The sequence below is a fragment of the Scedosporium apiospermum genome (genome assembly GCF_000732125.1).
Source record: "Scedosporium apiospermum strain IHEM 14462 chromosome Unknown SEQ_SAPIO_0086, whole genome shotgun sequence".
In the NCBI taxonomy this organism is placed as follows: Eukaryota; Fungi; Ascomycota; class Sordariomycetes; order Microascales; family Microascaceae; genus Scedosporium; species Scedosporium apiospermum.
Window position 1 is genome coordinate 410,287 of NW_015971787.1, and position 14,306 is coordinate 424,592.

General features: G+C 52.7%; 3 protein-coding genes and 2 pseudogenes across 3 annotated transcripts; 1 reads left to right on the forward strand and 4 right to left on the reverse strand.

Moving 5' to 3' along the window:
• Positions 1-1,722: 1,722 nt before the first annotated feature.
• Positions 1,723-3,651, reverse strand: SAPIO_CDS2351 (annotated as a pseudogene; the record flags this gene model as incomplete).
• Positions 3,652-5,028: 1,377 nt separating this feature from the next.
• SAPIO_CDS2352 (uncharacterized protein) lies at positions 5,029-6,643 on the reverse strand (the record flags this gene model as incomplete). Its single annotated transcript, XM_016785394.1, has 9 exons — positions 5,029-5,268; positions 5,346-5,688; positions 5,756-5,845; positions 5,923-5,935; positions 5,998-6,025; positions 6,086-6,149; positions 6,209-6,250; positions 6,339-6,481; positions 6,533-6,643. 9 exons carry the CDS (start codon positions 6,641-6,643, stop codon positions 5,029-5,031), a joined length of 1,074 nt encoding a protein of 357 aa, XP_016644770.1.
• Positions 6,644-7,567: 924 nt separating this feature from the next.
• SAPIO_CDS2353 lies at positions 7,568-8,476 on the reverse strand (annotated as a pseudogene; the record flags this gene model as incomplete).
• Positions 8,477-9,031: 555 nt separating this feature from the next.
• On the forward strand, positions 9,032-9,950 carry SAPIO_CDS2354 (Uncharacterized protein; the record flags this gene model as incomplete). The annotated part of the gene is made up of 2 exons (XM_016785395.1): positions 9,032-9,140; positions 9,205-9,950. 2 exons carry the CDS (start codon positions 9,032-9,034, stop codon positions 9,948-9,950), a joined length of 855 nt encoding a protein of 284 aa, XP_016644771.1.
• A 570-nt stretch (positions 9,951-10,520) lies between these two features.
• SAPIO_CDS2355 (Phosphate-repressible phosphate permease) lies at positions 10,521-12,528 on the reverse strand (the record flags this gene model as incomplete). The annotated part of the gene is made up of 5 exons (XM_016785396.1): positions 10,521-10,723; positions 10,776-10,930; positions 10,998-11,081; positions 11,159-12,356; positions 12,456-12,528. The coding sequence occupies 5 exons, from the start codon at positions 12,526-12,528 to the stop codon at positions 10,521-10,523; spliced, it is 1,713 nt and encodes a 570-aa protein (XP_016644772.1).
• Between the last annotated feature and the right edge of the window lie 1,778 nt (positions 12,529-14,306).

Genomic DNA, 14,306 nt, shown 5'->3' on the forward strand with positions numbered 1-14,306 from the left:
ATTTTGTTTCCAGGTTGTTTCCAGGGTTTATAGCAACGCATTAATAGCCTGCTTCGTACGGAGTAAATAGAAGGACCGTGCTCCTGAAAATCATGAAAAATGTCAAATGTCTGCATGTGGATCGAGCGGGTACACTACAACTTTGTAGGCCCACAGATCAACGTTGAAACCCAGTCCTGGATGTTCGGCATCTACCTCGTACTCTGCATCTGCTTCGTACATTCATGAGTGGTAGTTTGACTAGCCTTGCAGTATTCGTACATAATGTGACCGTTTCTATTAGTTCGCTCGGTCTTATTGTCCCCTGGTCGCCGTCCATGTTTGGTTAGCTGCTCCGATGCGGGGTTGGATGAGGGTGTTGAATGGAGGTTAGACCAAAAGAGGGAGAGACGCCCGATTTAGGTGGGTTGATGGGGCGTTTGGTGTGTTCCAAGAAGGGTGTGATGAAGAAATTTTCCACGGAAACTCTTTTTTTCTACCATATTCTACAAAGGGGTATTTTCATCTGTGTCAGACCTTCACCCGACATGCCAACCTCTTTCTCCCCATCCAAGCGTCTGCACGTAAACTAACTCGATGACAATCCGACCATGACTCTAGCACCTGCAGGGGCTGACTTTGGCAGTTTCACATGACGAATTTCATCCTTTCCTCAAATGCCAGCTTGAGGTTGAGGGATGGAGGCGGACTGCCGTGCTCCGTATGCACCGGAGATGTAGTAGTGTACACCACGTCCGGGGTTCTTGGCTATACCCCCTGTTCTAGCCAATATTGAAAGACCCCGAGACTCGAATGGGACTGGAACAGCGACATTGCCTGACAACGTTGGATTAAACGCCACCCCCAGCCTCGACTACTGCGTACTAGTCTATATTAGTCCGAGGTTGATGTGATATGCTTATCTCCTTTAGCTCGTGGCTCAACTAAACGGAACAGTAGTGTAGTGGAATTCTACTCCGATGACATCTGCCAGATAGAGATCTACACTCTCTCCACTCTCTCCACTTCCACGACATCACTGGCCCACTCTCCAGGTTTCGGGGACAAATTTACCTGCCCCTAGGTTCTGCCCATGCGCGCATCATCTTTCCATGCATGATCTGCCTAGTTGGGTCGGCAATGGCAGACATTTCGGAGATAGAATAGGAAACGTTTACTCTGTATGAAAGAAGAGATAATGTGATAGGTCGGAGGCGCTGGCGGGGGTTGCGAGAGTAAGCACCATGCCAATCTTCACGTCATCACTATAGACAGAGCTTGATAGCTGGAATCCCTGGATAGAAGAACTTCAAAATCAGTGAGGCACAATGGGCATTAGAGTCTTTACCCCTTAAGATGAGAACGTGAGGTAATAAAACCGGCGTCGCCGGGAGAGATTAGATGACGGGTCAAGCACAACTCCACCTGCGAACTCTAGAGATTATCTGTTGCTCTTGCCATTCCCCACTAGGTATTAATAATGGCAGAAGAGTGTTAACTCCGACTCATTTCGTAGGTTCTTCTATTTGAGTTTTTGGGGATTGGATCGATTCAGCTTTGCCTCACGGGAAAGGGAGACGAGGGCACTAGCGATTGTTAGATCTTCAAGAAGAATAGGTATCGTGGCATCCGTTATACACAATAAAACCAATGACGGTCTCATTTATTATTATATACTAAATCGGAAATATTTCCGTCTCCTTCGCAATCCAGGGCCCTCCGTCACGCTTGGCTATACTAAAATCACTCCACGCCCAAGATAACGTCCGCAGCCTTCTCAGCTACCATAAAAGTAGATACGGCGGTAAAGGTACCAGGAATACGCGGGTAGACGGAGGCATCCACGACACGCAGACCAGCCACACCACGGACTCGGAAGTTAGAGTCGAGCACAGCCATGGGGTCATCGTCCGCGCCAATTGGGCAGGTAGACGATGCATGATGACCCCACGCCGTATCCTTGACGTACGTCTCAATGTCTTCCTGGGAAACAACGTCACTCCCAGGCAAAACCTCGCTTACCGGCACGAGCTGGCTGGCAAAAGATTCTCGAGCGAGTCCGACGGCCTCGGCCAAGGCCTGGAGGTCAGCAGAGGCGTCTCCAGAGCCGGTGTCAAAGTAGTTGAACACAATGTCGGGGACATCGAGAGGATCGGCCGAGCGTAGAGTGACAGAGCCCGCCGTGTTGCGCGGGTGCGCCTTGAGAATGGCCCAGGTGAACCAGTCGTGCTCGATTGTGGCGTTGATGCTGTACTGGGGGAAATACCCGCGGAAGTTGACAGGGCCACCGAAAGCGAAAATGTCAAACTCGCCGTTAGTCGAGGCCTGGGTCTTGTAGAGCATGGCAGCGGCCAAGCCGGACGAAGAGTAGATGCCGTGATCGCCAGCCAGGGGCGAGTTCCACCGATCCAAGCAGGGGTCCTCCTCGCCGAGGCCGAAAGTGCATCCGTGAAGGGCAGAGAAATTGAGGGGAGCGCGGCCCTGGACCGAGATCTCGTAGTGATCCTGAAGGTTGGTACCAACGCCGGGAAGGTCCACGACGACTGGGATGCCGAAGCGCTGAAGTTCTTCGGCAGGACCGACACCGCTCAGCTTGAGGATCTGGGGAGAGTTATAAACACCTCCAGCGATGATGACCTCTTCGGAAGCCTTGGCAGAGCCTGGAGTGCCAGTTTTGCCGGAGCTGGCGAGAGGGCTGGCGCGATAGAGATATTTACCATCGAGGAAGTTGACGCCAATGGCACGAGGCGGGGAGACCGTCTCGTCGAAAATGATGTTGGTAACATAGCAGTCGGTGCGCACGTCGAGCGGGAACTTCTTGGAGCCATCGTCATTAACGGCGTCGCGGACCGCGACGATAAACTCGCGAGGGCCAACACGGTGAGCCTCCTTGCTCGAGAGCGGGATTTGGTAATACCCAGGCGTGGAGTCGCGTGTCTCAGAATCAGAATTAATATCGCCCGCGATCAGAGTATCGAGGTCGATGAGTGTCTTCGTCCGAGTGCTCAAGGCGACAGCGCCACCGGTCAGCATACTGAGGAGTTGCGGATCACCGAGCGGGATGCTGAGAGGAGCGGTCTCCGTCGCAAGCCAGCCATCGTAGCCGTGACCGGGGGTGCCAGGAAGTGAGTAGCGGTTCTCCTCCATCCGAACGTAGTACTTGCGCATGTTTTCGGCAGACCACGAATTGTCGCCCGTCAAGGCTGCGATATCCTCAAAGTCGGACTGGTGAGGGTAGACGGCAATGAGGGCGTTGTGAGCCGTGCAACCGCCGAGAGTCCCCGTCCGCGGGTACAAAGTGCCCTTCATGACGGAGCCCGGCGGCGGGTTAAGTCCCGTGTACTCGTCTCCGTCTGGCGTGGTGTAACTGGTCTTGAAGTCTCGGGCTTGTCGCTCAGGGTCTGCATAGTGGCGGACGAAGAAGTTCCATGCCATGGAGTCATCTTCGGAGGATCGTGCCGAGTACGCAGGGACGGTGTAGTTGAGGTTGTTGCCTTGATCATCACCTGCCTCAATGAGAAGGGTCTTGTGGCCAGCAAGGGCGAGACGGGCCGCCAAAGGCCCTCCGCCTGCACCGGAACCGACGACGATGTATTCGTAGCCGGTAAGCTCTACGGCTGTGGCTAGCGATGCAAAGGCACCGAGCCAGCCGAGGGAGGAACGGAGTAGCATGGCGAGACTGTGTGTTACCAACGAGTGAAGAGAGCAGGATAAAGAATGGATGGTGAGCCCCAGCGTCGCAGTTCTCTATGGACAGGCAGCACCCCCGATATTAATCTATTATATACGATCGCCATGTGGTCTCTGAGCCTCGGTATAGACAATCTGAACGGAGATCCTATCGACAATTTGTCATTGATCATTCTCAATCGAGTTAGGGAGCCGCAATCTCATAGAACCCTTGAACGGCCCGTTTAAGATTACGGCTCTCCTCAATTTGAAATGCACTCCGTCTTGTTGTTCACCGCCCCCCTAAATGCGCCGTTAGTCATGCACCATCATTCTGGCAAAGCATTTTTCCTTCTTTATTCCTTCTTTTTTTCTTCTGCTTCCTCGGCAAGTTGACCCCTATCCTGGTGGGTGGAGGTACCTAGTGGCCTAATGCAACAACACGATGCAACACAATGCGACACAGTGTTGGACCAATGACCTCGGTCGACGCAAGAGTCAGGCCCAGCGAAAACGCAACCTTCAGTCCCGGCCGGTTTGCCGCATTCGTGCCATATTCTCCGGAGGGCATCCCTTCGCCCACGCGGCAGATACGATGTAATGCAACGCGGGGCAGAGACCGGCCTTCGGCGTCAGGCCTCGGCGACCTTCGCGAAGGCGGGGGGGATTAAGATCGCTGTCCATTTTCTCCACTCTTCCCAGGTTGACCTTCCAACGAAATCACAAGTGCGTTTCATATCCATATCTCCATATCTATGGAGATCACGTAATTTTGCGTAGGAAAATTGCAGCGGCCCGTGGGTCGAAATATCCCGAAGCCAAGTCCATCGTGGAAAGTCTCGGTTGCTGGTAGGACTCCGCGAGGCCAAGACGTATACATCCACTGGCCTATCCATTAATCATACTACGAAGTATTGTAGGCCCCCACCCACAGGTGGTCTCTTTACCTTGATTTGATAGTATCACTCACGGAAATCATTTCCATGGACTTCGCGGTCCCATCGTGCCCCTATATGGAGTAATCGGGAGCTGTCCATCGACGATGTTGGTTGCTTGCTTCGCCAGGAGCATATTAGTTTTTGGATTTATATACGCCCACTGCCTACTTTAAGCTGCTAGACCATGCGCCAGCTAAGGGTATGTGCGTAGCTGGAAGACCTATAGTGCCTCGCATCCTGACGAGCTGTCGTTTGAAAAGATAGTAATTCATACCAAGGCCCGGGCCTGACTCGCTTTCGGCTAGCGATCGTTCACAGGTAACTGTAGTGTTAGTTCTTGACATAGATTTGAATCTTCTGTGTTGAGTTTCTCCTTTTATTATGGTTAATCGACTTTGAAAACGACCCCTTTCGCAGGCCTACTACCTAGGTTCATCCGGCTCTAAGAGGGAATTTCCGGCTTTCGGCCCCACACAACCTTTTGCCAATACCAAATGTGATGCTTAAGGGAGCGAAGCTCACGTCGAAGATGGGCTGCATACACCCGGACCTCCTCTTTTGACCAGCCTTGGACATTGCTCACGAAGAAAATGAATCCCTCAATATCTCTGTCAACGGCATAGGCAGCGAACGTGCCAATTTCCTTTTGCTTCGAATCTCGAGGCCAGCCACCAGCGGGAACCTAGATAAAACAGGAGAAATGGTTAGGTCAAGAACTCTGCTGTCCCTCAGTCCTAAGGGGGAGGTTTGGAAATGTACCTTGATCCATTTTTCCTGTATGTCCACAAACCCAGCCTCCTTCATGGCTGTATTTTGCGTGTTCTCTTCCACGATATCAAAGCTACGCCCAATCTTTCGGCCACCGTCGACGAATAGGGATGTCCATTGAGAGAGGGCACTTGTCGGTGGAAGGGTGTCATCATCGCTGTATACTCTCGGGGAACCTTCATAGCTCTCAAGATAGCCACCCGGTTTCAGGGCATTGTAGGCTTGCTTGAAGAATCCGGTCCAGTCCGGAATACTCCCCAACAGGTACCGGATATGGACAAAGTCGAATGTTCCCTTTGGAAAGGTCCACTCTTGGGTGCAATCTTCAATCTCACTTACACGTACACATGCTCAGTATTCAGCCTCACGGATGCTTTGCTGGGGGTTCAGCAATGGCTTACAATTTTAGATTCGGGGGAACCCATGTCGGTTGTATAGGGGAAACATCGGTTCCAATCACCTCGCAGTCGGGAAAGCGGTCGGCGAAGTCACTGAAGCAGGGTGAAGGTCAAAATACGAACTTGCCAAACAATATCGTCGCTCTCCTGGGATTCGGGGAGTCGCTTACATTGCCCAAATCCCTACATGGGAGCATTAGGTTAGCCCTTGACGGATGGCGGCTGGCACGCAAGATCCCACGAACCGGTTCCAGTCCCAACATCAAGAACTTTCTAGGAGGACCATTGTTGTCAGTTAATTAATGGACGCTTGTTATAATAAGTGCTACCAACCTTGGGCTCCTTGAGAGGGGCCAAGAAGAGCTCGCCATCGAGGACGAGAGAGAAGAGATGATGCCTGCATGAATGATGAGTTTCCGCTCTCCGCGATGCCTTGGGTTGCTGGAAATAACTTACAGGATGTCAAGTGAATCCGTCTGTTGTTCGTCATTCGCGGCCCTAGTCATGAGGAAAAGGCACCTTGATTAGCTGTCCAAGAAAGCTCGACAAGCCTGGAGCTAGCAGCAAAAAAAAAAAAACCTATTACCAGTACTGGGCGCTGCCGATCTCGCTGTGGTAAGTGCGTCCATGGAGGGTCCTATACTTCAGGATTGACGATGCGATTGAAGCTGTCGAGCTAGCAAGATCGTCCCCAGCGGAGGAGTCTGCATCCTCGTCGCGAGTGTCACCCTATGCGTATTAGAGAAGGCAGAGCAACTTTCTTTCAAATCTGAGACTCACCACTGTGGCTGCCCAATGTTCCGGTGGCAGAATCGGAGCGATCTCCGGAAGCGTCGAGGCCGGAGGAGGGGTTTGACTTTGTTGAGCAGACTTTTTCTCTTCAGTCGACATGCTGATCGTCTCTCAGGGTCAGTGGAATAATGAGGAAGCCTTGTAGCGACAGCTGGGCAGCCGAAGAGAGCAACGGTTCTATCAAATATGGGTTGGGAGTTGGCCCCAGGAGCCTTATTACCCCTCGGGCGGAATCATGCCGGAAAAGTATTAACGGAGGATCTTGCGCCACTTCGTACTACCCCTCGTCTTTGAGTTGAAGCGGCCGCGTGTTCCTTCCGTCCCGGCGTAACATCACAGGTTATTTTACTGCACGCTTATGCGCTTGGCGTGCATGCTTTATTGCAGACTTTGTAGAGAAGAGAGCACTGAGACTTCCTGTGCCCAATCAGAAGACGCCACATGAATCCGGTCTGCAGAGTAGGTGTGACAATCTTGTGTTGTGCATCCCAAGAGCGCTCTTCCTATGCAATGGACGGACCCCTGGTACTGAGGGGTTTTCAGGCCAAAACATTCGGGTGCTTTTCAATTTTTCCCCCACTGCTGTGGCGGTGGCTCGGCATCCTTTTTCAGGAATCCCGGCTGTTCGATGGAGGACACTGACACTCTTCAAGCCCAGTGGTACCACGCCATACGGCTGGTTGATATAAAAGATCGCCGCATGTCCTTGAGAGAGGTCCGGGGCGGCGTAGCTCGTCGTGGAGGGTGGGGAGGACGGGAACTCCTGGAGCAATCAACAACGTACAGACTACAAGGCCATGTTTATGGCTTGATACTTTACATATCAACATCAGCCGCAAGCATTTTTAGCGCCTTTCTCGTTCCAAGCCGAACTAGGATGAACGAGAGAAAGCCAAATATGGCCCAGGGCACAAGTTTAACCCCCCAGGAATCATTAATACTAAATTTGTGATTGAACGTATATTCACACTCTGTCATGAGCTCCTCGATATCCTGCTAGGGGGTCCCTTTGGAACGCAATGTCTATAGACGCTGTCCTTCGAGCTCTTTCTCGACCCATGTAAACAACCTTCCTTGTAGCTCCCGATCCTTGCTCCGAGCAGAGCCTTTGCCCGCCACCCCTACAGGGCCGTAAAATTCTCCCGTCCTCGCATCCGGACTCACGGCCGCCCAAATCTGCGAAAGAGCTCCCTTTTCAACCGGTGTCGCGAACAAGACCGCAGTGTACAGAAACGGCCGCAGAAATGTTCCGGTCGAAGCGTGATGCAAGTTCGTTGCGACCATGCCTGGGTGGGCGCTGATGAACTTGACGTCCGGGTGCCGCTCAGCCATGCCGGTGGTCCAGTGGATGTCGGCAAGCTTTGAGAGGCAATAGCGGGCCGTGGTGTTGCGATCTGACATGGTGGTTTTCAACTCTTCGAATTCGTACGCGTCCTTGGGTGCCAATCTCTCTGACGCCGACGAGAGCATAACAACCCGTGTCTGCAGGTTGATCTTGGCGGTTTTCTGCAGTATTGGGAGGAGGAAGTGGGTAAACAAAGCTGGGCCCATGACGTTGGTTCCAAACTGGATCTCGTAGCCTTCCTCCGTGAGGCCCTCCGGCGTCATCATAATGCCAGCATTATTCATGAGGATATCTAGGCGTGATTCTTCCCGAGAGAACGTGTCGGCAGCGGCGCGGACGCTCGCGAAAGAGGCAAGGTCGAGCTCGAGGAAAGAGATGGGAGCAATATGCGGGTTTGAGCTTTTCAATTCGTTGATGGCGGCTTCGGCTTTCGCGCGAGATCGGGCTGCGAGGTAGATGCGCGCCGGATTACGCCGACCGAGCTGGCGGATCGTCTCGAGGCCAAGGCCGGCATTGCCTCCAGTAACGATGATGACCTGCCCGCTGAGGTCAGGAATGTCCTCCGAGCGAAACGTGGTACCGCCCATGGCTGTGGTTTGAAACAAGGAAACTTTACAACTGCTAACGAAGCACCAGTATTGGCGAGAATGAGTAAAGTGCGGTAGATGAGAGATGTGTTGTCTGAGGAGGCTTCCATTTTATACTCCCGTCTACGAGGAAATGTCTTAGCTTTGGCATTGAAACACTACATCTACTTGCGTACGCTCGGTAGGTCAGGCAGCCAGCCACATGTGTCAACTCGTGTCATTGCAAATGCTTTTGGATTGAAGGGGCACACATGAATGGTATTTTGCTGGGGGGAGCAACTTTTCCCAAAGTGTGTGCCAGGATCCATCGGGATTAAGCCGCGACCAGTACAGAAGAGGAAATAGTGGCGTCTTCAGACGAATCGCAGACGAATCACGGCTTCTCCCCGCGACAAGGGCGTAAGCAGCCTGCATGGCATGGGATATCCGCTTTGCTTTGCCCGGACACGTGCCAAGCACCTGTTCCCATTCTCCGCCCCAACGACGTGCCCAAGTCTCTCAGCTTCTCGGCGAGACTTGGGCCAACGTCGCCCCTTTTCTGCCTGGCACAGAACGATGGAATCGCAAATTGTCGAAGCATGGGACGAGCGAGACGACTGGAGAGGAGTTGCCAGCTCCAAAGAGCGGAGGAAGCGGCAGAACCGTCTTCACCAAAGAGCCCACCGTGAGCTGTAACCCTGGCCGTTACTGTTCCATAGTATGCGAAAGCAGACGCTAATGCAGACTAGGGAAGAAACGCTTGCTGAAGTCCGTCGTTCGCGACCAGCGCGACCTCCCCAACTTAGACTCGACGTGTGACAATGCACTTGTTTTGCCAGCACAAGACCCTTTAGATATTACGGTGACTTTAGGAGTGAACCACCTTCAGGTGGTCATTGAGCGCATGAAATGCACCCCGGTATCTGAGCAGGTCTTGAGCTTCTTGAGAAGCGCCTATTTGAACTGGAGCCTCGGGCGCCCAATTCCACACGACATGCCGTCCGTCACCCGCCTGAATGCCCTTAACGCTCTGATGCGGAATGCCGCAATTCTCCAAATCCCCGTCGAGTTCTTAGAAACGGATGACTTCAATTCACCTTTCAATTTATACGGCCCCGTGCAAAACAACTTATTATCCCTGCCCTCCGATCTTTGTCCCACGACGTGCCAACGGTCAGTAACGCATCATTCCTGGCTAGACATATTTCCGTTTCCGGGACTGAGAGACAACATACTACGAGGCCTTGAAGCCGGAGCGTACGACGAGGACTACTTGTGCCAGGAACTCTGCTGCGACCTTTTGAACTCGGAAGCGGAGGACGTAGCCGGGGTGGTTATTTGGGGAGACTCATGGGACGCCAAGGGCTGGGAGTTTAGTGTGAAGTTTTTTATGAAATGGGGCGTATTGCTCCTAGGTTGCCCGGAGATTTTGGAGGCTACCAACTATTGGAGAGGCAAGCGAGGTCTACGGAGGATCGACTTGCCCGTTTCGTGACGTAGCTGTGGCCCAGCCGTATGTGAACGACACCCGAGCCAAAAGGGAACGCCGAGAGTTCAATGCGGATGGCGCTCGCTTCCTCGGGAGCGCTGAAGAGGGCTTGATGGGCCGGGTGCTTTTGATGCCACTGAGCACATTGTCTACCTTACGCGAAATTTGTGTCGGGAAGGTTACCTGGGCAAGGCCGGCCTCCTAGTTTAACGTGTCGGTTGTTCGTTACGATCATGAATCAACAAGCCTCTATCGAAAACGGCCGTCAGAGGCCGGTCTTAATACAAAGATCCTGAGTAAGATCACGGACACGGGATGCTCATCAAAAGCTGTTTTGATTCCAGCGAGGCAGTGCCTGATTTAGGAAGTTTCTCACTCTTGCCCGGAAAGACCATAATAAACGTACAAGTTCCCAGTTCTAAGTAAATATACAAAGTGTAAGTCTATGCACCTACGTAACCTCTCCCGTTCTAAGATGCTATCGTGTATACGCTGAGTTTCTATCTTACAACGGTAATGCTGACAATACAAGTCTCGACTCGCAACTCTTGATGGCCAGCCATAATAGAAGCTTGGCTAATTCCTCGGAGGGGCATTAATTATGAATGCCATGAGACCGCCCGATATCGTTGCAGCGGTGGGGAGAGTGATGAACCAGCCCAGGTAGATCCAGGCCACCATGCGCCAGTTGATCGCCCTCCAGTCGCCGTTGCAAAGGCCAACGCCAACGGTCGCACCAGTTATACATTGCGTTGTAGAGACCGGAAGCGCTTCCCAGACTGTTAGATCCATCGGGTTCTCTCCATTTATATTATAAGGGGTAGAACATACCGAATCGCGTGGCCACGATGACAGTAATGGCGCTCCCCATTTCGATCGAGAAGCCGCGCGACGGGGTTTGCAGAGTTATTTTGTTGCCCAAGTTCTTCATTAGGTTAAAGCCGTAATTCCACAAGCCCAGAACAATTCCAAAGGCGCCAAAGACGCTGTATGGGAAACTTTCATCAGCATCGTAGAAGGTCGGAAGCGGTCTTGGCCAGGGGGGCTACGTACAGAATCCAGAGCGGAACACGGACGTGATTTTGAAGGAAGCCATCGTTCCAGATTTGGAAAATGGTAGCGTATGGTCCGATGGCACTAGGAAAAGAGGATAACGTTAGCGCTGTGTTTTTCAATATCCGGGGCGTATTCAGATGGGGAGAAGGGGAAAATACTTGGAGACATCATTGGCTCCATGAGCAAAAGAAGCAGTCGACGCGGTGAGGATCTGCAGATATTTGAAAAGGTGCTCCGCTTTGCCGTCGTACTGGACGGCGCGGGCGTGCATATCCTCGATATTTCCACTTAGGGCATCCTTCTCGTTCTGCATGTTGACCACATCCTGATCGACACCGTGTAGGAATGCCCACTTCAGCGCCCAGAAAAGCACTTTCTTGCTATGCCACGGTCCACTAGGACGCGGTCCCACTAGGGACTTCCGGGGCGGCGGCTTGTGGTCTTCTTCGTCTTCTTCGTCTTCTTCTTCTTCTTCTTCTTCTTCTTCTTCTTCTTCTTGTGGTGCCGCTTCGGTATCGGTCGATGCCTTCTCCCGACCGAGGGTGAGACTCGTACGAGGGTCTTCTTCGCTGTCGAGCAAGGCGGCGGAACCTTCGGGACGGGGAGGAACTTCGCCGCGGCAGAGCAAGAACGGGCCCCTGGGGATGTCGTACCATTTGAGCTCCCGGTCATCCCTGACGACGGTTTGGTAGAGCCAAGGAACAAGAAAAATAGCCACGAGCGCGCCTAGAGAGAGACCCACGCCAACGATAATTCCGGGCATTTGTTTTTCTGGTATCTCGAGAGACCCACCTTTTGCAACGAGAAGCATAACAATCAACGACCCGGTGATGGCAAAATAGGCCGGGAAGAATATTAGGCCCTTGAGCGCAGGGTTCTCTCGGAGTAGCACGAGGTACTTCGTGATGGTGAAGATGATAGCGGAGAAGAAGCCAGCCAGGAATGGCGCAAGAATCCAGGACATAAAAACCTGCACCACGCCGCTATTGAGAACCGCAAGCCCAGTGCCCTTCTCGACCCAGCGAACCCCACCCGTCCCGTGCGTAGCAATGCCAAAACCAATGATGCCGCCCATCAGAGAATGTGTCGTGGAGACCGGCATACCGAGCTTAGTAGCCATCGTGAGGCACAGCGACGAGGCAATGACGGCACAGACCATGCCCAGCATCAGAAGGGGAGCATTATCGGAGAATTCGTCAATCGTGATAATCCTAGTGCGGATGGTATCCGTCACTCGGGCACCCGCACCGACGGCGCCGCTGAACTCCATGACTGCGGCTAGACACATGGCGCCGAGGTAGGATACCGAGCGGGAAGCGACCGATGAAGCCCAGGAATTGGCGACATCATTGGCGCCTTTCACCAGAATTAGTTGAATAGTTCCATGCCATCAATGACGAAATGAATTGTCGGGAGATGACCGGGTGGTACCGCGGCAGTGGACATAGCACGTACCGATGTTCCAGGCATCGAGAAATGCAAAGATTGTGCCAACGGCAAAGAGGTAGTCATATTCGTGGAGAGGCATGGCGATGGACGCGTCTATGCTCCGTCCCCGGAGCCATTCAGGGATGTGTTTATGAGCGACTGCGTTGAAGGGTTGAGAACTCAACTGACGTGGATAGTAAATTACGAATTATACTCTTCGGCCTGCTTGGCGACTGTAGTCTGACTTGGCGTTTATCAGGTGCTATTTTTCTACTGCGCCATTCCATTCCGATGGCTTGGCTTGCCAATCACATCCAGGAGCAAGACCCCGTGGCCGGTCACCCTTGTCGCGAAACCGAAGATAGCGTTCGCGGCTCAAGTATGCAAGATAAAATGTATGTTTGAACCCATTCCTCGACTCGACTGCCAGTGGTTAGAAAGCCAATAGAGGAAATCTAGGCGTTCTATAATAACTAGTTTTGATTAATATATCCTTTATTATTTGTCCCCGCTAGCTTGGCTCTCTTAAGAATTGCACTAAAATTCTGTAATACAGAAAGCGAAGAAAACGCGACTGCGGTCAAGAATTTGGACCCGAGAACTCACTTGTCGCGCTCTCTGAACTCCCGTTAGATATCCTCATACCTAGGACAAGATACCGGCCGGCTTTCTGGTCTCCACATGTCCCTAGTCCCCAAAGCGCATGTATTCGTGTGCGCGTGGGTGTGTCCATGTGGCACAGCCGTTCCCATCAATTGACATGCCGCAGCTCTCGATCCATCGTTTCCGAATCATCCCAGCGCCCAGCTTGGGGTCAGTCTTGCGCTCCCTCTTCGCGGGATCTAGCTCGCTACGACGGTTCCAACGCGCGAAATGCATCCACGCCCGGTCGAACGGGGTCTCGCAGCTTCCCAACCAGTGGTAGCTCTTGAGTTCCAGTTTCCAGTGACCGTTTACCTTTTCCGTTTGCAGAGAAACGGAAAAGTCGGTGAAGCAGCAGACACACGATCGCACCTTATCTTGAAAGTCATAGAAACGTGGTAGGTACTCCCGGGATGGCTTGACTCGTAGGGGTGGTCTAAAGACAGTTGTTAATCCCGAGATCCCCGCTGTATAACCCCCAGTTGAGCAAAGTTGAAGATGCCGACAAACCGGCAGCTCACACTTCTGTAGCACAACCTTAAACTGAGCCGGGGTCGCAGCGTGGACCGAGATGCTGTGAGACACACATAAGTAGAGCCCATCACCCATGATTCTGGGTTCCACGCGGCGGGAAAAAGCCCAAGGTCCGGTCTGTGTGGCTGACTGGTAGTCTGTCCGTTGCTGGGAGAGTCTGGTGAAATGACGTTTCTTTAAAGTCGATGCGGGGGCGTCGCCAAGAACATCCACGCGTCCCTCGTCAAATCGATAAAATGAGAGTTTGGGTTCGGGATCGACGGAAAGATACACCTCATGTGAACTGCTCGATTGGAGCGTAGCCGTCGACAACCCGAATCTCTCGCCGCGAAGGTGCCTGTTTACTAGGTGCCTGGCATCAGAAAACCACACCTCCAGCGGACCTGTGAAAAACGGTGGCGGCTGGGCGCCGTCCGGGCGCCGCAGCGGATTCCAGACAAATAATTCGCACCGCGGCCCAGAATCTGACGGTGGGTTAGATGATTCCCAGTCCAAGTTGACTATATGGAATTGGTGCCATTGGCTCTTTATCAAGTGCTTCTTCCCATGTTCCTGATATCGCCAGCTAAGGCCACGGTCGCGGTCGAGAACACACAGCCTGTGACAGAAATAGCACAGGAAGTGCTCCGGGAAAGACGTCTCTAATGACAGGAGCAGACGGCCTCTCTCATCCCAAGATAAGGTAGGTAATTCACCGGTGGG